A 23,856-nucleotide genomic window follows, 5' to 3' on the forward strand; every position below is an offset into this window, starting at 1 on the left:
AGTGATACAGCCACATTTCCCATGTCCTGCAGCAACAAAAAAAACTTTTCGACATGGATCCTGCAGCGGCGATGACATCAAAACTTTTTTCACCCATCCGTAAATGCTCGCGACAAAAAGATCGTCAAGAAATACAGCAGTTGCAGTTGCGTAATACTCTGCATGCTTTCCTTAAGCTCCAAAAGAATTAGTTGAACAATCCCGTCCCACTATTTGACGCCGCAAAGGAGTGGGTGGAGTGGCATTGACAATCCGACGTGACGCAACACGTACATAAAAATCCAAGGAGAGATCTACGTAATCCACACGGCCACACCCATCCCACAACAATAACTACCCCAACTCCTCTACTACTACTACTCTACAGTCTACACCGGCCGTCCGGTTGCCGAAAAAAAAAACGATAAAGGCAATAGATTGGCGCAGTGAACGCAGGGGAGGGAGGCATTTGGGCGCTACCGGCAACACGGCGCGTCGCGGCCGGCCCCACGGATTGCACCGGTGAGAAATTGGTTTGGAAAACAAAATGATTTCCCGGCCGAATTAAATTCCTGGGCTGCGGCGTTCGCTCTTTCTCTCTCATCGGCGTCCTCTTTTATAAAAGAGTACAGCCCCCGGCCCTCCGGCTCGGCCGTTTTAAAATCCTCGTCGTCCATCGACATTCCATTCCGCCTCCCTCCTTCCCTCCCCCAATCTCTTTCTCGCCGTGCCGCACCTTTTCGGTGGCAAGCACGCCGCTCCTCGCCTCTGCTTTTCTGCTTGGAGCAGTGGTTGCGGCTCGGCGTCGAGGCGCGGTGTGCAGGGGTTCGGCCGCCGGGGCTGGATTCCTTGGTTTCTCGGACCGGTTCGAGAGTGGAGGAAATGTCGACGGAGTGCTCGGACCTCGGGGAGGAGTTCTGGCTCCCGGAGGAGTTCCTAGACGACGATTTCTTCTCCGAGGAGGAGAAGGCGGCGGTGGCCGCAAGGAGCGAGAGCGATGAGGAGGACAGCCTTGCCGGCCTCTCGCGCCGCCTTGCCGGGCTCCTCGGGGATGTCGGCGAGCGGAAGCCTCCTGCCAAGGTTGGTTTCGTTGTTGCATGCATGGAGTTGTTTGGTTCTCTGTTTGCACCCTCGCCTTCTTCTTGTTCTTTTTCTTTTTGGGCGCACGCCGGAGTTACTGATTGCTATTTATTGTGCCGCAGGCCGAGGTGACGGTTGGGTCGCCGCAGTCGACGCTGTGCGGGCTGCCCAAGTCCGGCCAAGAGAGCCCGAACGGGGGGGCGTCCAAGGGGACCTCGCCGCCGTCGTCGCCGCTGGAGCAGCGGCCGGCGGACCCGTGGGAGCTCCTCTACGAGGCGGCAGGGCAGGTTGCCCGCATGCGGGCGGTGGCCAACAGCATCCCCGTGCCTACTAACGGCTACGGCTTCAACGGCCACGGTGGGTTCGCGCCGCCGGCGAGGAAGCCGTCGCCGCCGCCGCCGGTGGCTCCTCCCGCCACCAAGGCCCCTGCCGGCGGGTACTACCACCCGCTCGCGCACCTTGTCTCGCAGCGCCAGATGCAGGCTGCTCAGGTGCGTCGCGTTCTCGCCAAGATTCTTCAGTTGTATCGTTCCCTTTTGTTCCGTTCCTGTAGCCCTGACGCTCCTTTCCATTTCGGTTCTCCCGTTGGTTTGCAGTTCCATCTCCTCAAGCAACAGCAGCTGCTCAGGCTGCAGCGAGAGCGCCAGCTGACCGCGGCGTGGAGCGCTCGCCATGGCGCAGGTCCGAAATCCGTTGGCTGCGGCGGCGACGCGCCTCTCTGTCTGAACCCGGCGGCATGGCCCCCGCTTCAGAAGCCGCAGCAGCACCACCAGGCGCCGGCGCCCCCTGCCGGTGGCATGCGCGCGGTGTTCCTCACCCCGCCCGGCGCCAAGCGCGAGCGTAACGGCACCGGCGTTTTCCTCCCTCGCCCAGCCGGCGCCCCCGCCGAGCCGAAGAGAAAGACAGGTTTGTCCGTCGGAGCAATTAGCCTCGCCGTTTCTTGCGCACTGGAATTCGTCTGCTTGTTTCCTTGGGTTAAACCATCGACTCACTTGGTGCTGTGCTGTCTGCGTCGTCCAGGATGTTCGACGGTTCTCGTCCCCGCACGCGTCGTGCAAGCTCTGAACCTTAATCTTGACGACCTCGGCGCACAGCCTCGTTACCCCGGCGGCTTCGTTCTTGATCACGGTAAGTCGGTAACCACGTTATAATACTGCAGTTCTGTTGTCTGCCCGTACGTTCTATTTTCACTTCCAGAGAAGATATTTGTGCGGAGATGTTCATAGATGCTAATGTGATCTCTTCCTGTGCAGATGCCTTGATTAGCCGGAGCAACGCCATGCTGGCGAGCCAGAAGCGGCGTGCCGCGGCAGAGGTGGCCTCGCCGGCGCTCTGCCACAGTTCTTGAGTTCAGTCGCCGGTCGGAGCGGACGAAGGTTGCCACTAAAGATTCCGGCGACACCTTCCGTCTTTTCGTCACTTGTGTCAATCCTAATAATAATCAAGGAAATTGGTTGGAGCACCTTTTGTTAGGTAGTGTGTTAGCAGCAGAGTTAGGAAGGCAATACTAGTGTTAGCTTCAGTGTTAGGTCTGTTCATTTTGGATCCGGTGATATATTGGTTTTTTTGGTGTGGACGGAAAGCGGTGAAGATGGACGAACAGCGAAGAAACCCTTGTCCCAGTTTGGTGGTGTGGGGGAAGAATAATAATAAGTGGTTGGAGAGGTGATTAGCTGCTGCCAGAGCAAGGAAGAAGATGATGATGAGAAATGACATGAAAGGACCGGATGGGGTTATCTTGGAGAAGAGAAAAAGGAAATAGGAGCTCATTTCCCCATCCATCCCTCCATGGCTTTGCTTGCGGGTTCTACCAGCACAGACCCAGCTAAGGCCTCCTCTCCTCCCTCTTTTTTGCAGCCTTTTTTACTTGCAAAAGAAGCTTGCCGTGGGCTCCATGAATAAGGGCGCTTGCTTTGTTATCTTAGAGTATGCTCAAAGGATTTATTGGTGTTTTTTCCTGTACTACTTATAGCTAGTAGCAGCAGTAGTTAAAGTGTCCCCTGACTTTTCTTACATGGGTCTTTAGGAGTGCAGTGGTTATTATTAGTTGCTTTGCTGCTGCGGCATCGACAGCAGCGGCAGCAAGTGTGGGCTGATTACAAAATGTCTGGTGTACTTGACTACTTGCTCGATGGCATCATGGGACATCAATTAATATATTGAATTTCATTGCTTAATACGGTGCATCATGCGTTAATCAACTGTCTCCCGCCTTCTATTCTCCAATGTTTGATGATTATGCATGTGAGGTGAGCAGCAACCGTTTGTCCGGTGCCTAACCGACTCAGAATCTGGCCGCGGGTGGGGGCATGGGATCTGCATCTCCCAGCTGACATCTCTCTCGCGCCGGATCCCTTGGAAGTGAAACGACACCTCTGGGTGGGCGCGCCCGGCCCGCCCAAACTTGTGGCTGGATTGGCTTATTTATTCGCCGCGGTCCAGCGAGGGTTTAGCTGGAGCGTGGCGCCGGCCGTATCCCCCCCCCCCCCCCCCCCCCCCCCCCCCCCCCCCCGGTCCTGTGGCGGCCTGAGCTCACCGCTGTTAAAGGCCGCTCTGCTCGGACGCATGCGGGCGTCTGCCGACTCCGTGCCTGTAGCTGCTGAGGTTGAAAACTGTGTGGCTGATGGCTTGCCCTTGGTCTCTTTTGCATGCTATCCATCTCGTCTCGTTGCGTTCTCTGCTGCAGCAGTTCAGCTGCATCTGCAAGCGGGGTCCCTGGTCGGTCGCCTGCTCCGTGGCCCGGTCAAACCGTCAAAGCGGTGGCCTTTTTTTATTTGTTCTATTTTTCTCGCTTGGTGCGCCGTCTTTTGTTTGGATTTTTTACCGTGCGTCGCACAACCATCGGTCGCCGGGAAAGGCGTGTTTCCAAGAGAAAGCGGCCTGCCTCGGGTTCCCACCGGTGGAGCTCGGAGAGTGGCCTCGCCTGGCCTGGCCTCTTTCTCTCGCCTCGGGCCGCGTTACGATGATCCTGTCCCTTTTCCGGTAGGGTAAACCGCACGGTACCCCACTCACGATTTTAAACTCCCCAGGAGTACTATGGATAGTATCATCGTTAGTAACTTTCGAGAGGGATCAGGGTTCGCTGCTGGGGGACGCTAATCTGGATCGAATTTCACATGCCAGGTCGTGGCTCGCCGCTTCGGTTTGTTCCGGCCCGGCGAGGTGGCGGGCACGACGGCGGCGTGTGCTAACTATGGGCGGTGGCGCCGTGGTTGGCTGCGAAACAGCGAAAGGGCGCGGGGTGCCTAGCATGCTGTTAGTCTGTTACGGACCGGACGGTAGTGGTGGGCTCTGCTGCTGGCGCCGCTGCCGAGCGAGATGCGGAGCCGGAGAGAGGTTGGGGCGTCGTGATCGCTGGAAAGGTGGGTTGGCTGCACGCAACCTGCATCGCCCGAGCAGGTTGGGTTGGGTTGGGTCATGGGTGCGCGCGCCGGGGGAGGAGGGAGGGCATCACAGTCACAGAGCAAGCGAGCAACAGGGCAACGCGAGTCCAATCGCCCATGTGACCCTCACGTTGTGCGTGCGTGCGAGCGTGCCTGCCGCGGGTGGGATTGGAAGGCTGGCTGGCGCTGGCCGGAGGTGGAGGTGGTGGTGGCGGTGGTGTGTTGGGTAAGTAAGTTGGGAGGGCCACCACCGCGGGCGTTCTGGGGCTCGCTGTCATGCACGGTGCAGCAGCGGCGCGGTGGGTTGGCTGCGACTCACTCAACTCCCCCGCCCCAACTCCCGCCATTTTCGAGCACTGAATGCTTCGTCCCCGGCCGTGGTCCACCTCCACCCCCTCGCCCCTGCTGCCTGCGACACTTTGTACGCATTCCCGCCATCGAGTGGTGAAGCAGGAGTACTAGATATTTTGTGACGCATACGGCAAGCGAGTAATCAATCAATCAGAGATTATCTGTCCAATTGCGTCGCGCGATCTTCGCCGCAAACGTAAACTACTGTGCATTCGCGCGTCGCATAAGGCCCGCCAGCAAGGGTTGTTCCGAGGGAATTGATGCTGGTGATAAAGGGGCCCGGCCCTGTTCGATGTATACGCCCCCTGCCACTATAGTATTTTTTTTAAAAAACTCCAGTATGGTATTTGTGCTATGATGTGAAATATTTAGTAGTTGACCGTGTAGTTTGATGACCTAACCGACGCGCATTATTTGCCCTCGTCTAACGTCACATGGCCGGAGCCACCATCCATTTTTTATACGCCTAAGCAACGGTGACGTTTGTGTCGTCTTTCAAAACCCCACCTCAATCGGCATCGCTTATCTGTTCCGTCGGGGGCAACATGGCAAATTGAGGCTTTCAGTATTAGGCTTAACCTTTCTGGCCCTCGTCCCCTCAGGATCCTCTAGCTGCTTAACAAAATCCAAGGACGGTGTGGCCTAGCAACTACTTTCCTGCAGCGTCTTTTTGCGACCAAGTGCGTCCATCCATTCGAATGGCCTCGCTCGCCTCACCACGCACTTCACTTGTGAATCGTGACCGGCCGACGTCCTTCGCTGCCAATTTGCCTACCGATCGTGACATCCAAATTTTGTTGCTTGTATGCTCGGTGTAGTTTACCAACCGTAGCGAACTGAGTCCCGTGTCAGTTTCGGACATCTCGCTGTCTCCGTATATCTAACACTAACAGTAGGACGGTGCACCAACCACTGGAGGCCCCTTCACAGACGAGCTGCCGTTTGGCGCGGTCGCGTACATGCGCAACGCAACGAAACCGCACCAACCTGGCAAATGCCGCCTTGACTAGCATGCGCGCGCTCTGTCCATTTGTCGGTAAACCGAATTTGCCCGGTGCAAATTTTAGTTACGGAGTCACCGTCACCCATGATAGATCGATGGGGAGCTGCTGGCTCGTTCACCTGCCGACTGCGGTCCCAACCCTTCTTCTCGACTCTGGCCCAATAATGCTTATGAGAATTCATCGTCTCATGATATATAATTCTGTTCCTACTCGTTCTACAAAATACTCCTGCTACTGAGTAGTGAGTATCAAGGCAAGCACTGCTGGGAAAAAGTCACATTGTACATGTTGTGAACCCCTTTAGTACTGATTGCGCAACTGCTATTGCTAGTTCGGTAATTAAAAAAAGAAATTCTACCCCACCCGAGCCACACCCCGTCGACCCGAGCCTGACCCGCACACCCCCCGAGCCCGAGCCCCGCCGCTGCAGCCCGCCACCGTAGATCCGTGCCCGCCGTCACCCCATCTCGCCCTCCCACCGTCCCCCGCCCGTCGTCGCCTCACCTTGGCCTCCTGGTCCCCCGCCTGCCACCGCCTCACTTCACCCCGCCCGCCACCGCCTCACCTCGCCCCGCCACCGCTCCTCACTGCCAGGGGAGGGGAGGCAGAGGAGGTGCCGATGGCAAGAAGAGGAAGTGGGAGGGGGCGGTGCTAATAGAGGATAAGGTGGAGGGGGCAGCCGAGAGCGGGTAGCAGGCTGGGGGGATGGATAAGGTGGATGGGAGTTCTTCAGTATTTGGTGGGAGCTCCACCCGATCTAAAGGTCTCCCATTAGCACCGGTGGAGCTCCACCTAGTACTAAACATGTCCCATTAATATCAGATGGAACCTCCACCCGGTGCTAATGTGCCTGAGGGCCTTTAGTACCGAGTGGAGCCCTCAACCGGAACTAGAGCCTCAAGGACCTATTCGTTAGACCCGATACTAATTACATTAGTCAAAACCAACCAGCACCGGATGAAACGCAGGGAAGTGAAGCGAGGCAGCAGTGCGTAGAAAATTTGAACAGAGCACGCGCCGCCACGACGACAAAGGGAAGGGGAAGGGTGTCTCGTTCCTAGTATCCGCCCGTGCCTCCCTCCGTGGATCTCCGATCTCGGCAGCATGACAGTTCATCGCCCCGCCAGCGGTTTGCCGGGCTGTTGCTAGCTGTTGGACCAGCCAGCGACGGGGCCACGGCCATTTTTTTTTTCCTCCGAGACCACACCACCGGTCGTCGTCGGCTTCGCATCTGGCCGCGACGGGGGGACCGAAGAACAGCTAGAGTCTAGCGAGAGAAGCAGTTAATTAACTCCTGCGGCCTTCACACTTAGGACCCTGCTGGGCCCACCTGCTGCTTTTGGCAACCGGCAACAAAAAATCTACCGGATGGTTTAACTTTTCTTTTTAACAACACAATTCTCCACTTGATCTCTAGTGGGTACTGTCAGGACATGCGCGTTCTTAGGAGGACAGCTAATTGTACTGGGGATTCCCTTTCGCAGTACCAGACTACCCACAGCTACTCTTGGATTGCGGTTAGCGTTAAAAAAGAAATAGGAGTAGGACCTGGCTATAAATAAGGTGGATTTGTTTTAAGCCATGAATGGTGGTTGACAGCCTGGGCATTTCTTCCCCGATGGGTGCAATGGTGCTGGGCCCACCTGGCGGTGGGCGCTGGTAACCTAGGAAAATGTCTGTACTCCGAAGTCCTACTTGATGATGCCTCTGTTGCTCGGGTTGGACTCCTGCTGTTGCAGAACATGGCAAGGCCACACCGACACTAAACAAACACGCTCGGCAGCTGATAGCTGGGGCGTTGCTGCTCAGCAACATGCTGTGTCAGCAATGGCTGCTGTCGGCTCCTCCGCAAGCTGGCACTCTCTTGTTAGCGCTAACCGCTACGACCGCTTTAATAGCCACACCACCATGGATGGGTCAGGGATGGTTCGGCTTATGGTTATGGACTCCAGTGATGTACTATTGTACTACTAGTATGATATAGTATCAGACTATCAGGCAGCCCGACGTGCCCGTGGAGCCAACCTCCCTCCGTCCGGTGCTGCAGCTCTCCTATGGCCGGCCATCTGACACCGACCTGAGCATAATCATCAGCACTCCACTGAGGCCATGTTTAGTTCCCTCCAAAGTCCCAACTTTGACACTATGCAAAAAGAAGATTCCCATCACATCAAACTTGCGGTACATGTATAGAGTACTAAATGTAGACGAAATCAAAAACTAATTGCACAGTTTTGTTGTACTTTGCGAGACGAATCTTTTGAGCCTAATTAGTCAATATTTGGACAATAATTCACGCATTTATAGCAAAATACCAATTTTGCCACTCCTAAATTGGAAACAAGGCCTGAATTCGGTCCGCGCCGGTGGCCCAAACCTGCTCGATTTGGGCAGGCAGCTGGAGAGAGCGAGGCACGGGCGTCCGGTCCGAATGGTATGGTGGCGGTTTTCGCGCCGACGGCGTGGCGTCCGGCGTCACGAAAGCGCGCGCGAGCGCGCACGGCGCACGGGACGAAAGGTAGGGGGGAGGAAGAAAACGCGCCCCGCACCGCATGTTTTGCTTCGGGCGCACGTACACGTACGTCCGCGCGCGACCGGCGACCGGCGCGAGCGCGTGTTCTTCACGCCTCGGCTATCTCGGTCCCAGTTCCGCCCGCGGCCGCCGGGGCTGGGGGCCGGGACGACGTGCGTCGGCGCCGGTTTATTAGATCGTTCGTGCGCCGGTGCGGGAAGATGGTGCCCGGACAGCGACGTCGGGTGCAGGGTGCACGCTTTGGTGGAGTGGCGCCTGTGATTGTGATTGGCAATGGGCCAAGGGAGGCATTGCCTGAAGAAAGCTCGATGCTGAATGCGCCTGCCGCCGGTTTCGGTGCATGGCCGCAGGCCGCAGGCCGCAGGCCGCAGCAACGCGACGGAGGCACGGTGGGCCTATCGATAGCTGCTGCTGTGTGTTTACTTTCTTTCGGGCCTCGAAGGATACGGCCGGCCTATATGATGGATAGCTGCTGCAGTAATCAACAGGGCCGCGTTCTCGCTGTTACCCAACCAAAGCCCTTTCTTCTATCGATGCTCCATTTTAGTAGTAGTTGGAGGCCTGGAAGGAGGGCTGGGCCTTATTTGGATTTTCGAGTGGTGCCTTTTTGAGATGATCCATTTTAGGAGTTGGTGTTTTTTACTCTCCTCCGTTGAGGTTCTGTTATTGGAGCTTATTTAAACTTCGACTTCACCTATTTTGTGTAAATTAAGATACTGTAGCATAAAGTCGTTTTGTAAGTGAAGACAGATGAAGCTAGTTTTTTATTTGCCTTTACCGGCTTCACCGATGAGGCGGTGAAGCAGTTTCGGGAAAAAGCTCTCCTAACAAGGGCAGGGTCAAATTCCGGTTGCTATTTCCTCAAATTTGCATGCAACCCCTTGTTTGTTGCCGAATAAGATGTTCTTTCACGGCCCATCCGGCCCAAAAGATGCACAAAAAAAAGAGATGAAAAAACTCGTATCCTGAGTTCCTACTACTGAAGAAATGTGAATGATGCAGCAATACTACAGGAATCAAAAATGTTCTCTGTGCCATTGGGAATACAGCAATACAGCGGTTACGGCCCACGGGGTACGGGTAGGGCTACGGCCATGTCGCCATGGTAGCTCGTAACAGAGCTAGATCCACCTTGAATGGATGAAACGCAGGCTTTTTTATTTCTTAAGCACCGTTAATAACTCTATAACTCTTGCACCATCGTACCCGGTAGCGCAGCAATATCTGTATTTGGTGGAATCATCGCGTCAACGGCTACCTGCTCCACTTTCATGGCAGGATAGGAGTTTAACCGTACAATTCAGGAACAAGCCTGAGCATCAACAAAAGTTGTTGAGGTGAGGAGAGCATGTCAGTTAGTGGACTACCTCTTGGCGATCACCTCAAGCCATCTATCATCGTCTCTTTGACTCGGAATGTTGGATAAGGATCGCTGACGCAGGTAGGTTGCATCATCCGTTGACACGGACTGTTGGAGTGAAGCAGAGGAAATCCAAAGGATACTTCGTTTTTTTTTCTCTCTGTTTTTTTTTTTTTTGAAACAGAGGCACATATGGGTTGTGCTTTATTCTCCGCGCGCCCCAGTGGGTTGGTAATGCCGTAATGGCAGTATCATTCTTGCTGAAGAAGCATACGGATACGGACTTTTCCGAAACATAGTCAAAGCCTCAACATTCGGGGGAAAACTATTAGGATTCTTTCACTTACACGCTGCAAAGAACTGTGAATTCGGAGTGGACCATGTTCAACCGGACCATTTTTAACACGGGGCCGTACCAGTGGGCTATGAACCTCTCGTGCTGGGATCGAAGTTGACCTTTTTGCCTCTCCCTCACAGGAATTCCAGTGTCACGTGGCTAACTGCTGACAGTTTTTGTTGACCCAACCACCTCCTTCCTGACTGCTGACCGCCACAGAGTTTTTTCTGAAATTTTGGAGGCCAACGAGTCGGGATCAGAACACACGCTGACACCTCTTTTGTTTTCTTCTGATGATGGGCGGACGTCTCGGTTATCTCCCGTGCAAGAAGCAAATGGCAATTACTCAAACACATAAAATTGCCGGTGATTCCGTACCGAACTCCACCTAAGAAAGGAAGCAAATGGCAATTACTCTCGCGATTCCGAACCGTGAGCGCGTCCAAGCTTGGTGTGCACACCAAGCACGCCCCCCTCCGGCCCTGCCCCCTGGGCAAAATTCACACTCCACTCCAGCACCCCAGCACGCCCCCTTGGCCCTTGTCCCAGTTTTCCATGGCGTCCGCCCGATCCGTCGGGACACCGCAGGCCCATCGAAGCCGCGAGCACGTTAAGCTGCAGATCGTGGGCTCACGCGCCATTATCCCTGTCTCGATCGTTCCGGCATGGTTCGGCAATCTCTCTCTGTAGGCACAAAGAACGGCCGTTTCTGGCGTAGATGTCCATGTGCCACATGATCCAGCGCCGGGCGCCTGCCCATCCGCATCCGAGCCCATGCATGCCTGCATGTGCCAGGTAGGCCGTTATCTTTTATTCACTCTGCCGCCCTAAAAACGGCCCCGTCGCGTCGCCGTGATCCCGTCACTTGGCACTCGGGTCGGCGTCCGGAGCGGCAGTGACATGGCGCTCGATCTGGGGCCTCTAGCGCTCCGGCGGGGGCGGGCGGCGGGGCCCGGCCAACCGCCAACTCCACTCACCGGGCAAGTTTGCGTCTGAATCCTCTCAAGTGCGAGGCCTGTTCACTGTCTTATTTGGTTTTCTACTCGGACGATCGCTGGGTCCAAAAGACGTGACGGAATCCCTTTCCTTTGTGTGGCTGAGTGGACACATCAGATTCCAGAGGTGAGACCGTGAGAGTATCTGCTTTCCTATGAAGAAGGTCTTAGAATATTTCGTCGATCTGGGGCTTCGGATGCTCGCTTTCGAGTACCTTTTTCTTCAAGAAACGTTTTTAGCGCACCATGATTTGGTGCATCAGTTACACGAACGGGGCGCAAGCGCAACGCAACTTGACCGGCTACTGACCACCAAATTCCACTACAATACTGCACTCCGTTCTTCGTGCTAAATTCCTGGCGCGTGACGTTGACGGGTTGCAAACTTCAATTGCACGAACCGGGGGATCGAGCGCCAAACTTCCTCGTGTTTTCTTGAGCAGTTGATTTGATCACATGGCTGCGTTGCCTCGCAACTGATTAGAGTTTTCCTCGGGCACATGGCTTGAGAAAAAAAAAACTCAGGCACACATGGTGACATGCAGGCAGAGAGAGCCTCACGCCTTCACGATTTCTAACCGTCCCGTGCCAAAAGGGGGGCAGTTCGGAAGCCCCACGATCTTCATCACACCACTCGCCTTTTCTTTTGCATAAACCCCCTCCCCTCCCGCACCCCTTCCCCAACCCGCCCTCGTTTTTCTCGATCTCTCCACAGCTCTCTCTCTTCAACTTGACTCCCAAACCGCCAGCCGCCGGCCGCCACCGCCGCCCCGCTCCCGAGGCACTTCCGGTCGCCGCTTCTGGCGCCCCGCGAGGACAGCCCCTGGAGGGACCGACTACCGCAGCCGCTTCCCGTGCCCCGCCTCTCGAGGAGCCGGGGCCGGAATTGGCGCGCCGTATCCGTACCGTATCTCTCCGATTCGAGCCGTTGTACGCTCCGGGCAGGCACCGATCCCGCTCCGGCGGACGCGGCGGCGCGAGGCGTGATGTGCGGATCGGAGCATGGACGTGATCGCGTCTGCGCCCAGTAGGAGCTGCTGCTGCGTGGGCCGGCGTGGGAGCGGAGGTCGTTGCTGCGCGTGCTGCTGCGGAGTTGACGATGTACATAGCGCGGGAGGCGTCCAAGGTCTCGCCGCGATTCGATTTGGTGGCTTTGCTACTTCTGCTTACTTGGTGCGGTTTTCGTCGATCGAGCTGTGGGGATTTATGAGTTTCTTTTGTGGTTTGTAGGTATGGAGGAAGGTGACTGTGGAGATATCGGTGGAGCTGCAGCTCCTTCGCGAGAAGTGGGGCCTCCTACTCGCCGGGCTGATTTTTCAGGTGAGCTCCGCAAATTTATTGCCCTAGGTTCTGGCCGCGTGGTTGAATTATTAATTTCGTGCGTGTTCTGTTATTATTACTAAGTTTGTTACTCCCTGCGGTTCTGAATTATTAGCCCTTGTTAATATGCTACTTAACTTATCAGGTGTTCCCCAATTAAGGAACTTCTCATGCATGATATAGTTGTTGCTTTTCTTTCCCCTTCCGAATTTGAAGGGTGTGTTGTTGTACCAGTAGTGTTTATTTTTTATTGGCACAGGCGTATCTAGTTGAACCAATGTGCTAGACTTCTGAGCTGTGCACAAGTGATTTATATTCTTAGATTGCGCTACATTCTGTGGGTTCATGTTTTCATTTGGGGACTACAAGAGAGCAAATTTTGATGTCATGTTGCTCTGTGCCACAAATTTCCCCTTAAGGAAATTTATCTATAAAAAATTGCCTATTAGTTTGAGATCAGCAATTAATTGCTAAAATCTGGTGCACTTCTGACATGGTAGCATACTAGCAAAAGTTATGGCAAAAAACTGCGCAAGTACTTTAAAGTTGTCGGGCTTGAGTCGCATCCGTGTGATATATGTCGTGTTGTGCAGTCGAAATGTCACAATGCAAATGTTCCCCTGCATTGTCGTATAGTACTTGTTCTCCTTTTGCGGACACATTACATCTGTCCGTTTTGTTGTGGTTTGTCAGCATTAATTTTGGTTTTCCTTTTTCCGACATCTATCCGTTTCGTCAGCTCTAATTTAGGTTTTCCTTTCACCTCTTAAGCCATCAAATTACACATGGAAAAAGTGGTATTGCTCTTTATATTCATATACTGTGAATATTTCCTTGGCCTCAACTTATTATGTGCATGTATTAGTCAAACTCTCCTTGAGTCCCATCAAGTTGTGCTGTTGTATTAACAAATTGCATAGATCTGTGACAATCTGACATCTATCTATCAGTGTCTTTGAGAAAATTAAGCATCTATTTCTAATGACCCAACATTTGCTGTTAGCATTCATTCTACGTTGGTTGTTGATGCTCCGCAGGTTCGGAGACTTCTGTTTCACACATTACTGAAAATAACTTTTGCCAAATTACATCAAGCATTGTCCATTGTGACTCCAGCTCTTTTAAAATGACAATCAAATAGTTAGCATGATTAGAAAAACAAAAATCTTACTACACCAATTAGGTGATTATTGAGCCTGCTCGGTAGTGCTGGCTGCAGCTGGGCTGCAGCTGCAGCAGCCGCTACAGCCAGCCAACAACAGCAGCTTTGCCCTGCAGCCGAGCCAGCCAACTTTTTCACTCGTCGAAGTTTGCTTTGCCTGCAGCCGAGCTGCTGGGCTACACAGCAGCTGCAGCGCATGCCCATTACTTTTCTTTTTTAAGCAAAGAATGCAATTTTTTGGTTGTTAATTATTTGTCCCCTTAAACTCTGCAGGTTTTCTTTTCCTAATGTGATGAGAATTTCCTATGCTTCACATTTTTTGTGTGTATTTAGTTTCCTAGTGTTACTTATTCAGTCATGTTTCTCAGTTGATTAATGGATTACTGTGAAGATTCATATACAATGATTTTGCCTATAAATAGTACATTCATGGATTGGCTGCTCGAGGAGTGCATTATTTGCATCGACCTGGACCACTGCTCCAGGACTTGGGATTTATGGCCCTTCCAGTAAGTGAATTCCTTCTTTTTTTTTATCGAATATTAGGGTGGAGTTGATTTCTACTCACTAATCAGTTGGGTACCGTTGAATCTTTTTAGGAGCTTGGGCAAGACAAAGGTTACCTTAGTGAGAGCATATTTTCTTCCATCTTCATCTCCTTTGTGTTGGTAGGTAACTCTTTCAATTGTCCACTTAGATTGCTCCTATTAGTTTGTGACCACCCTTATATGCATGTATATATCTCCTGTCATCATGTGTCTATTCACTCTCCCGTGTTAACATAATGGTTCGAACTGAAAACCCAAACACTGAGGGCATGTCGTATTGTATGAGCCTGGAAGTTGAAGTTGGCTGTGAGATTGATCTGGTTTTGCATAAGAAATACACAGTAGATAGTTGCCATGTTTGCTTTAAATAGTAACTCTCTGTTGTTTCTAATGAACCAAAGTCGTCTTAGCACATTGGAATTTCTTTTATTTCGATGCTATTTCTTCAGTTTAGCATCTTTCATATTGGCATAAAAGCTTAAATTAAAGTGTAAAAAAGTTTTGCTTAGAAAAACATTAGCTGCTGTTTATATTCCTCCATTGCTGTAGTGATAGTGTGCGACACTGTGATACCTGGTTACTCTGTGTTGTTTCTAATGAACCAGAGCCATCTCTTAATGCATCGATTTTGTTTTTCAAACAAAACTTAACACATTGGAAATTCTTTTTATTTGGATGCTATTTCTTTAGTTTAACATCTTAATACTAACAAAAACTTAAAAATAAAGCATAAAAAGTGTTTGATGAAAAAATAACATTAACTGCTGTTTATAATGATTCTTGTAAGAGGGAAATTTGTTCAACATATTTTTTTTTATCATGTGATATATAATTTGTCCTTTTTTCCAGGCATTTTCTGTGATTCAATCTTCTATACATGCTGGTTATCAGGCTTGAGTTCTCACAACATTATTATCTTTCTGTGCAGTGGACATTTCATCCTTTTATTTATCACAGCAAACGTTTCTATACTGTGCTAATCTGGCGCAGGGTGCTTGCTTTTTTAGTTGTAAGTACAGGGTTCCTAGTTTTTTCATCGATGTCTTCTATGCTTGCCCTAAAAGTACTAACTCTCTTCCATATTCTTCTGTCAAGGCTTCACAGTTTCTAAGGATTATTACATTCTATTCGACCCAGCTCCCAGGTCCAAATTATCACTGCCGTGAGGTAACCTTTTCAGTTCATTCAATGCTGTGTTCTGAAATACGCATGTGAAAATATGCCTCTCAGTCATATATGAAGGTATATAGTGTTTTCTTTATAGGGCTCTAAATTGGCAACTCTTCCACCACCCAATAGTGTACTTGAAGTTCTTCTGATTAACTGTAAGTCTTACGTTTTGTTGGGTTGGCAGATTCTGCGAGGAATTCTTTCTGATAGTCCAAAACTTTGAATTGCCCCTTGCAGTTCCTCGCGGAGTGCTTTTTGGTTGTGGTGATTTGATATTTTCATCTCACATGATTTTCACTCTTGTTTTTGTCCGAACATACCATAAATATGGCTCGAAAAGGTGATGATGCTTTACTGATATTCTTTTCTTGTTAGAAGCTTACAAAGTTCTGTCTCCGAGTTGTTATTCCTGAACTGAAGCTGAACTCTGGTCATTGTATTTCAGATTCATTAAGTTCCTTGCTTGGTTCATGGCTATAATTCAGAGTCTTCTTATAATTGCTTCCCGCAAGCATTATTCGGTGGATGTTGTTGTTGCATGGTATGTTTAACTTTCATCTCCGTATATGTTATTTGTTATTCGGTTACTGCCTTTCTGTTAACTGTTTTTCTCCATGGCAGGTATACTGTAAATTTAGTGGTATTCTTTGTCGACAACAAGCTTCCAGGTACTGTTTTGTGTCACATTAGCACTTACCATCAAGGCGCTCCACGGTAGGCACTTTGTAACAGGACTTGCCGACATTTTTGCAGAAATGCCAGATCGGACAAATGGAGTACCTTTGCTTCCGTTGAGCACCAAAGAAAAAGAGATCAGGTTGAAGGAAGAGAAAGACAGTAAACTGAAGGATGAGTTCCACAAGTTACTGAACGGGAACCATGGGGACCCTACTGATCGGGTAACGTAGAGCTTTTTACTATCATGTCTTTACCTACTATTTATCCGGCAACCCTCTCTACTGATCGACCTCATTACAAATTTACAATGCTAATTTGCTGAACTTGTCTGATTACGACAAAACCTCGCGTGAGGATGTATTATTAATTGCTACCAAAGCTCGTGTGAAGCTCTTCCATCTAGGCATGCACTTTGGCTGACATGGCTGTTCCTGACTTTCAGCGACAGCGGGCGCAGATGAACGGGAGGCACGACGAAGACATCAATCACGCGCTCTCCGAGGCCACTGCCAACGGCACATAAGGGGCCGGCGGCATCTGCTTTTCACCGGGAGCTTTGTCCTTGGCGCCCGGAGGAGAATCCTCCGGGGGCCGATAAAAACTTGCCCGGGGGCCGCCTGTAACTCTGAAGCCGTCCAAGATTCCAGCCGCAGCATTCCACATGCATGATGCATCTCCCTGAACAGCCCCGTTGCGCTGTGCAAGGATCAGAATCTCGTGGCGTTTCTCGGCACAGTTTTGCATCACCCTTGATTGCAGTGACATTTCTCAGGATGGCACAGGGGAAAAAAAAAAGAGAATTGGTCTTAATGTACATATCGATCCGCTAAACACATGGGAGCATTCGCGGCGGTCTTGCGTTTGCTGATGTAGGCGATGATGCTTAGCCGTAGCCCCGATGGCTTTAGGGTGCGAGATGTTACTTGGCGTTAACGCTCTCATGATGCGCTGGTAACCGAGCAGCCCACGCGACGGCACGTTCAGCCGAGAGACCGCCCGAGGAGCGGAGCTCGGCACGTGGTTTCTGTTGGCGTCGCGTACACGGCGAGGCCTGGGAGCAGGCGCGGCACATGCTGTGTGAGCTGTGGTGCCGGTTGTGTGAGCCGCAAGAGCCGTGCGCGACGTGCCTTGAGCGCCATCGAGTGCATTGAGCGGGCCGACCGCCCGTGTAGCCGGCAGGGTATCGGGATCTGCGTCCAGGATGCAGGTTTTTCTCTGGGCTGGGATGATTTTCTGTGTCACGTTGCATTGGTGACACGGTAATGGGAATTGTTCGATAACATTTCTTCGATGTTCAGAACACCAAGATTCGGATGATCTTTGCTGTGCCGCGTCCTGAGGAGCATTGAATCGGCGTCCGGTACTGCAACCCCACTGTTTAAACGATGAACTCCGCAGCGATCACCTTCAGTAGCTGCAGTGAATTGCATTGATGTTGTTCCTCAGTACCAGTCTTTGCGTCAGATATCAGTGTAGCACCCGAAGTCCTTCAAGGCAAATTGATCTTCGATTTTTTTTCCACCTATGTTTGCGCCCCCAATCCATGGCCAAAGAGCTTCCTCTTCGATGATGAGTCTCTGGTTGGGATTTGGGGTTCATCGGAGTCTAGGTGGGGTTAAGGGAAGGGAAGATGATGAGCAACGGGCCCATCCGATGGCCTGAAAAAAGTCTGATGCATACTTCCTCCGTTCCAAATTATAAATCATTCTAACTTTCTTAGAGAATCAAAACTTCTTAAATTTAATCAAATTTATATAATAAAGTATTAATATTCATACCAAATAAGTATTATTAATTTCTTCATTAAATATATTTTCATAGTATATCTATTAGGTGCCTTAAATCTTTGTGATTCCTCTATAATTTTAATCAAATATAAAATAGTTTGACTCTTCAAGAAAGTTAGAATGACTTATAATTTGGAACGGAGGGAGTAGCTCCAAACTTATTTGGGGATATCGCCATCTTTCCAAAGAGAAGAGTCCAAACAGGCGAATCATGGAAGTTAAAACCAAATCCTCGGGACCGCAGTTAAGTAAGAGCTTGCAGTATCACCGCAGTTTAGTAAAAGCGTTTGCACTTTGCAGCCACCACTTAAAAACGTATCCTGAAGCACTGTGATGCCCTTAATTTTCCCTGTAAGCATTTGGAATAGGATGGCATGGTATTCGCATGCTGTACGCCTGTACCAGTGTAGAATCAGGTTCCCTGCAGCTCTGAAGAAAAACTCATTGCGCTACAGTGATACGGTCGTCCCCCCCTCACCTCGCGCCAGTACAACCCAAAATTCAAACACGCCCGTGCGTGTACTTCATACTTTCGACAACCTATCTTATCTACAACCACTTGATCAATAATTAAAAACAAAAAAAAATCCTCGATCGTTGCATTTATACTCGGGCCCACAAGCAGAGCGTAGTCCGTGAATCGGATCAATTCCTTGTACGCTCCCTAGGATCGCTGCAATTTATTGCGTGTCTCTGCAGCGGCAGCGCTCGCAGAATTCTGAATCAGAGGCTCACGCATCCTCTGCCTGTACTTCAAACCATGAAAGAAACGCAGCAGCTGTTAACTGAGAATTGAGAAGACAGACATCGTAACACCGGTCAGTTCTTGGCCGAGCACAACCAAGCTATCAAAACGCAATACCATGTGCACAGAAAAAGTTCAAGCATTTCACAACATTTTTCTTTATTACTGCTGCTTCACTGCTTCAGTCGACATGCTTTCAGAAAGCAGACTGAGTCGGCAGCAGATTTATCTTACTGAGGCCAGTGATCCGGCTCACCTTCCTTGCACAGGATTAGAAGCATCGAAACAAAGGGCGATCAGAGAGGAATCTTCACGCGATCACACCAAATCAGGAGACCAAATGACAGATGCTTTCAAAGCTGGAAAAAAAAATGACTGGACTAACTAAACAAATCCTCATCTTCGCACAATGATAACATCGACCACGCAGCAACAGATCTTCTATTCCTTGCTTTCAACTACATCTAGATTCCAGAAGCCGGCAGAAAAAAACGCTCAATCATGCTCCCTTTCTTACGGGGATCACCATCTTTAACTCTTTTTTACCAACACAAAGGCATTCATCATGGACAAATGCGGGATCATCATCCCCACCATGTACTCTCTTTTTTGTACCATCTCAAACTTTTACTTCAACCCAGCCTGTTCTTTCAGATTTGCTAGATCTTACCCACCTGTTTGGAGTAATGGCTTTGGAGCACTTTTATTCGGGGCCATGTGCGCGAAGAACTTAGCCGGGGACATTGAAGTGGAAGAGCCAAGAGATGACAAAGGCGAACACCATGCAGGCAAGGAGGAAGTTGAGGAACCGGTGCCCTTGCCAGAACCTCCGGGTTTCAGCTGGTGGTGCTTGCACAGCAGCTACATTGTTCGTTTCACTCCACTGGTCGCTGAACTCCGGATCACCCAAAACTACCACATTGCTTACAGTTGAGCTACATATCTCGCAGATCCTGAGAAAAAGAAGAAATATTTCAATTCATACAATTTCAAATTGAAGGAAATCCATAAACAGAGATAGCTTTGCATTTGAAGAAAAATATATGAAGCATAGGGGCCATTTCAAACTTTTCTTTTTCACAACAAAAGTTGATAAACCGATGTCTCTAAGCATGTAAAATGAGAACAATGTAGCGATAATAGACCTTAATTTCATCTCAAGTAAGGGTATTAAAAGCAAGGACAATCAGCTGTGGTAACAAGTAAATGAGCTGAAACTGCTCTGACAGTCAGGACTCAGGAGGGCATAAGCCACATTGCCTGAAACGCAGCAATGCTCCATATGGACGCATTAATGAATGTGTTTTATGTACCAGACAACAGGCATAGGCATCTCTGCGGAATTATCTTGATGTTTGCCTAAATTTCAGGTGGTAAAATCAGGAGACACAATTTCTGACAGAGTGGTTTGCAAGATGAACAATAAACACCGGAACCAGCATTTCGATTTACTCCTCTCAATTCTCAACATAGGTTCAACATATAAGTTGATTATAAAACCCCCACAGTTGCATGTCTTAGCCTGATCATTGCTTTAAATAATAATCATTCCAGTGAGCTCTATGTATTTGACACCATGTGATAAAATAATTTCTCAAGCAGATAAACGCATCCTAAATCTACAGAATCTGATAAAAGCAGACAATGAAAAAAGTGCTAGATAGGATAACCATAAGGTTCGATTACTTCATTTCATTGACACTGTAGATAAGAACTCAACATTTATATTCCTGTTCCTAATTTCGATCACTGATATGAACTAAACTGCCAGTATGTGTTAGAAGTAATAAAGCACTTCCTGTTTTCTTCAAGATTTATAATTTAGTGAGAACTTTAACAGCCCAAACTGAATTGTTGTGAAATACCCTTATTGCGATCAACTTGTGAATCCTAAGCCCCAATATCAATCAAGGTGGCAGTTCTTGTTTGCAATAACAAGAGTTAGGAAAGTATCCTCTATACTATAAAGTCCAACCAAAGCACGAGCAATTGAGTGAACACTGAGAATTCCAATGTGCGCTAAACAGATAAGGAAAACCACAGAAATATCTGCACCCCCTTCCTGTAATGGAAACACTTATCACTGAGACTAAGTGCAACACTTTATGATTGCTGGCTGCTGCCCACAGCAATTTCATGAAAGTATATACCTTCTGTAGTGGAAAGTGACACAACCACACTACCCCCTACACCACCAAACAAAAACTCATGTAACAAATACTCAAATCCGACCACGTCAATCTATCAAGAACAGACTTGGTCAACACAATACTCCATGAGCTCTCAAATGATAATATAAAAGTACACAAGACTACGGGAGCAAACAGATAATGCACAGAATCTGTGAGAAAGCAGACTGAAAGAACAAATACTAACTTTATCCTCTCCAACAATCTCAACATCCGGGAATCCTACTACCTCAGGCCTACTAATTAAACATTTGCTTTGCCCTTTCCTCCCAATTTGCACCCTTTACTTTTGCCCACCTAAAGAGAGCCAAAACAACCGCCACCTGCTAAGATTCCTTAACCATGTGTTCGTGCACCCCCAAACGCATCACTTTCAGCTAAAACTCATATCTGCGATCATTAAATCCTGAAAATATGTATTACAGTTGTGTGAAATGCCAAATCCTACGGATGAAATGCAGTGGAATTACCAAACCCATGTAGACTTATCATGACGGGCTTGAGTATTTGGTCACTTTAAAATTACTGAATTGGTCCAAATCATCGAGTTCTATGAGCTGGGACTTACTTGTTGCCTCTGATCTTGAACCAGGTGTCGGCGCACTGCTTGTGGGCGTAGGACAGGTCGCCCTTGCAGGAGCAGCCGAGCGTGATACCGGCGCCGGACTCGGCCGCCGCGCTCTCCAGGCCGAGGTGGCAAATGCGGCAGTTCTGCTCGGACTTCTCGGGGCTGGCCTTGATGATCTCGCCCAGTCCGGCCTCCAGGTCGATGTCGTCCAGTGAGCCCTCCGACACGCAGGACGACTTCCTGCAATGCTCCCCGGCGGCCTCGCCGTCGGCGTCAGCCTCTGCGTCGACGGAGCTCGCGCGGGCGGACGCGCACGGCGAGATATAGTCCTCGTAGGCGGTGGAGTCGTGGCGCGAGTGCGACGGCCACGACCGGTCCTCCGCGTCCGAGAAGTACTGGCTTTCTTCCTCGTCCCCGTCGCCGCCGTCCGCGAACTCAGGCGCGTCACGACGCCGCTCGCCGCGCTCGAGGTCTTCGGCATCGGGTTCGATCGGCGACTGCTCTCCGCCGCCCACCATCTCTCCTTCTCCAAAGATGGAAACAACCTACCCGACCTAAACATAAAAAGAAAAATTGCAACCAGACGAAATGAATTAGTCACAAGCACTGGAGCAAATCAATCCAGCGGTTACCAAGATCAAAACCCCAGCACATCAAGAACAGGAATTTACCAAGAAAACCGGCGGCGCCGCCGCACCGCTCTCCGAATCCCACCTCGCCCAAGAATCAAGAATCAACCAAGACGGCCAAATCAAGAAACACGGGCAATGCGATCGCGAGAAGCGATCCAAAGAGGGATGGAACCCACTAAATCACTAATGCGGCAGTGGGCGGCTCCTGAAGGGGTGGGGTTCCCGTGAGGTTTCTTGGTCCATGGCCGAAAGAAGACAAGGGAAACCGGGGGAGCGACAACGGATTATGTGTGCTGCCCACACACAGTGGTAGGAAAAGAAGAGTGAGAAAGAGAAAGAAAAGCCTGTGCCTGCCGGGAGGAGAGGAAGAGAGAGAACTAGACGGGGAGAGACCGAGAGAGCAGGGGTTGAGCTCTCAACTAGCCATATGAACCCATGACCATGGCCCCATGGGGTCAAGGACTCATGGACAAGAGGAGTGTAGCTCAAGGCTGCTTCCTGTGAATCTGAGTGTGGATGATGGGTTGATGCGGTTGAGTTGCAAAACAGCAGCGGTCTCTTCTTGCTGATTCTTTTCCCGAGTGAAATATTTTATTTTTCGATATCAAACAATTTTATCATGTATATTATATATCAATATCTTCAGCCTATTGCGCAGATGTGGCGTGCATTCCTCCTAAACACAATTTTACTATTGTGATTATTAAATGATAAATGTTCTATGTTTACGGATCATAAAAATCCCTTTTAAAGGTATAGTGTGTATAGTTAGTTGTATGGAGAAACCTGTAGATTTCTCTATCTTTTTTGTCATTTATAACAAGCAATATGCATAGGAACATACTACTATATCGGTGTCATTGCTTGCAGATATGTCTTTTCTTACACAATTGAAAAAAAAGAAATCTTTTGCATTTATTAGATAGTGTGAATATTAAGTAGTCGTCTATATATCTTTGACGCAAGCATATCGCTAATGTTGCACCAACACCACGACAAATTTTACTGAAAAAACACACTAGGACAAAATTTTTATGACATATATTTTTTGTGCTGAAATTATTGAAGATATTTATATATGCTACTACTTGTTGATCCTGGTTACCCACAGAATTGCAAGATGATGAGTTGATGCAAAAGCAATAGTACCTTTTATTAGTTTTTGCTAGTTCTTTCCTCGGGTGTCAATTTTTCACGCATACAAGTACAAATAGAAACACGTTGGTATCCTCTATCCGTTGCTCGCTGATGTTGCTTGCATTCTTTCTGCGTGGCTTATTAAAAGAGAAGTTTTGTGTGTGTTACACGTCATTTGAAAAGATATCTTTTTGAGACATGAAAACACATGAAGGAGTTGTATTGTTTAGCAGTATAGTAACACGTATAGATTTGTCTATCTTTCTTTGTCATTTATGTCAAGCACATATAGAAATATTATTATTATATCAGTGAGCTTTGCTAACACAGTTTTGCAAAAAAAATTGCTTTTATTAGATATCGAGAAAGTTCCTTGGAGATAAAGTAGTGAGGAAAGATATTTACGTAAACATATCATCGATGATGTGTCAACATCATGACAAAATTTACTTAAACACATGAAAATGCAAAAAAAAAATTATTGGACATATTTTTTTGCTGAAACTATCGAAGATTTTATTTTGTGCCTCTGAATTTGTTGATTTGGGGTGCCCACACAATTGCATATCGGGAGCATGGATTTGCTATTTCCGAGGAAGATGGATTGATGCAGTGGAGTTTTCAAGGAAGCATCATTCTCCGGTGATAGTTTTTACTAGTTATTTCCTCGAGTGAAATATCATATTCTTTTTATGTCAAATTATCATTATACCGAGTATAAAAAGAATGAATTCAGTATCCCAAGATTCATTGCTTGCATTTATGACTTGCATCTCTTAAAATAATGTTAGTTGCATTGTATGGTTTATTAAAAGAAAAGTTTTTTGTTTACAAGTCATCAAAAAATCGCTTTAGAAAATTAAAACACACGAAAGAGTTATATTGTGTATAATTAGCG

The 23,856-nt window shown here is 49.1% G+C and overlaps 3 protein-coding genes across 4 annotated transcripts; 2 read left to right on the plus strand and 1 right to left on the minus strand.

Annotated features, from left to right (window-relative positions):
* The first annotated feature begins 599 nt into the window (after positions 1 to 599).
* Positions 600 to 3,236, plus strand: LOC117850098 (uncharacterized). Its single transcript, XM_034731888.2, has 5 exons — positions 600 to 1,059; positions 1,182 to 1,550; positions 1,656 to 1,965; positions 2,080 to 2,187; positions 2,313 to 3,236. The coding sequence occupies exons 1-5, from the start codon at positions 862 to 864 to the stop codon at positions 2,405 to 2,407; spliced, it is 1,080 nt and encodes a 359-aa protein (XP_034587779.1). The 5' UTR covers positions 600 to 861; the 3' UTR covers positions 2,408 to 3,236.
* An 8,456-nt stretch (positions 3,237 to 11,692) lies between these two features.
* LOC117848923 (phosphatidylinositol:ceramide inositolphosphotransferase) lies at positions 11,693 to 16,792 on the plus strand. 2 transcript variants are annotated; one of them, XM_034730511.2, is made up of 12 exons: positions 11,693 to 12,169; positions 12,253 to 12,342; positions 13,927 to 14,013; positions 14,104 to 14,172; positions 14,981 to 15,061; positions 15,148 to 15,219; positions 15,317 to 15,377; positions 15,460 to 15,562; positions 15,668 to 15,763; positions 15,844 to 15,890; positions 15,976 to 16,121; positions 16,343 to 16,792. In XM_034730511.2, the coding sequence occupies exons 1-12, from the start codon at positions 12,122 to 12,124 to the stop codon at positions 16,421 to 16,423; spliced, it is 981 nt and encodes a 326-aa protein (XP_034586402.1). In that variant the 5' UTR covers positions 11,693 to 12,121; the 3' UTR covers positions 16,424 to 16,792. The 2 variants fall into 2 exon arrangements, with proteins under 2 accessions (XP_034586402.1, XP_034586403.1); XM_034730512.2 differs by having other exon boundaries at positions 11,695 to 12,148.
* Positions 16,793 to 18,566: 1,774 nt separating this feature from the next.
* Positions 18,567 to 22,329, minus strand: LOC117848924 (uncharacterized). The gene is made up of 3 exons (XM_034730513.2): positions 21,861 to 22,329; positions 21,190 to 21,743; positions 18,567 to 19,385 (listed from the first exon to the last, which is right to left on the minus strand). Exons 2-3 carry the CDS (start codon positions 21,705 to 21,707, stop codon positions 19,163 to 19,165), a joined length of 741 nt encoding a protein of 246 aa, XP_034586404.1. The 5' UTR covers positions 21,708 to 21,743; positions 21,861 to 22,329; the 3' UTR covers positions 18,567 to 19,162.
* Between the last annotated feature and the right edge of the window lie 1,527 nt (positions 22,330 to 23,856).

This window comes from Setaria viridis, chromosome 3 (genome assembly GCF_005286985.2).
Source record: "Setaria viridis chromosome 3, Setaria_viridis_v4.0, whole genome shotgun sequence".
NCBI lineage: Eukaryota > Viridiplantae > Streptophyta > Magnoliopsida > Poales > Poaceae > Setaria > Setaria viridis.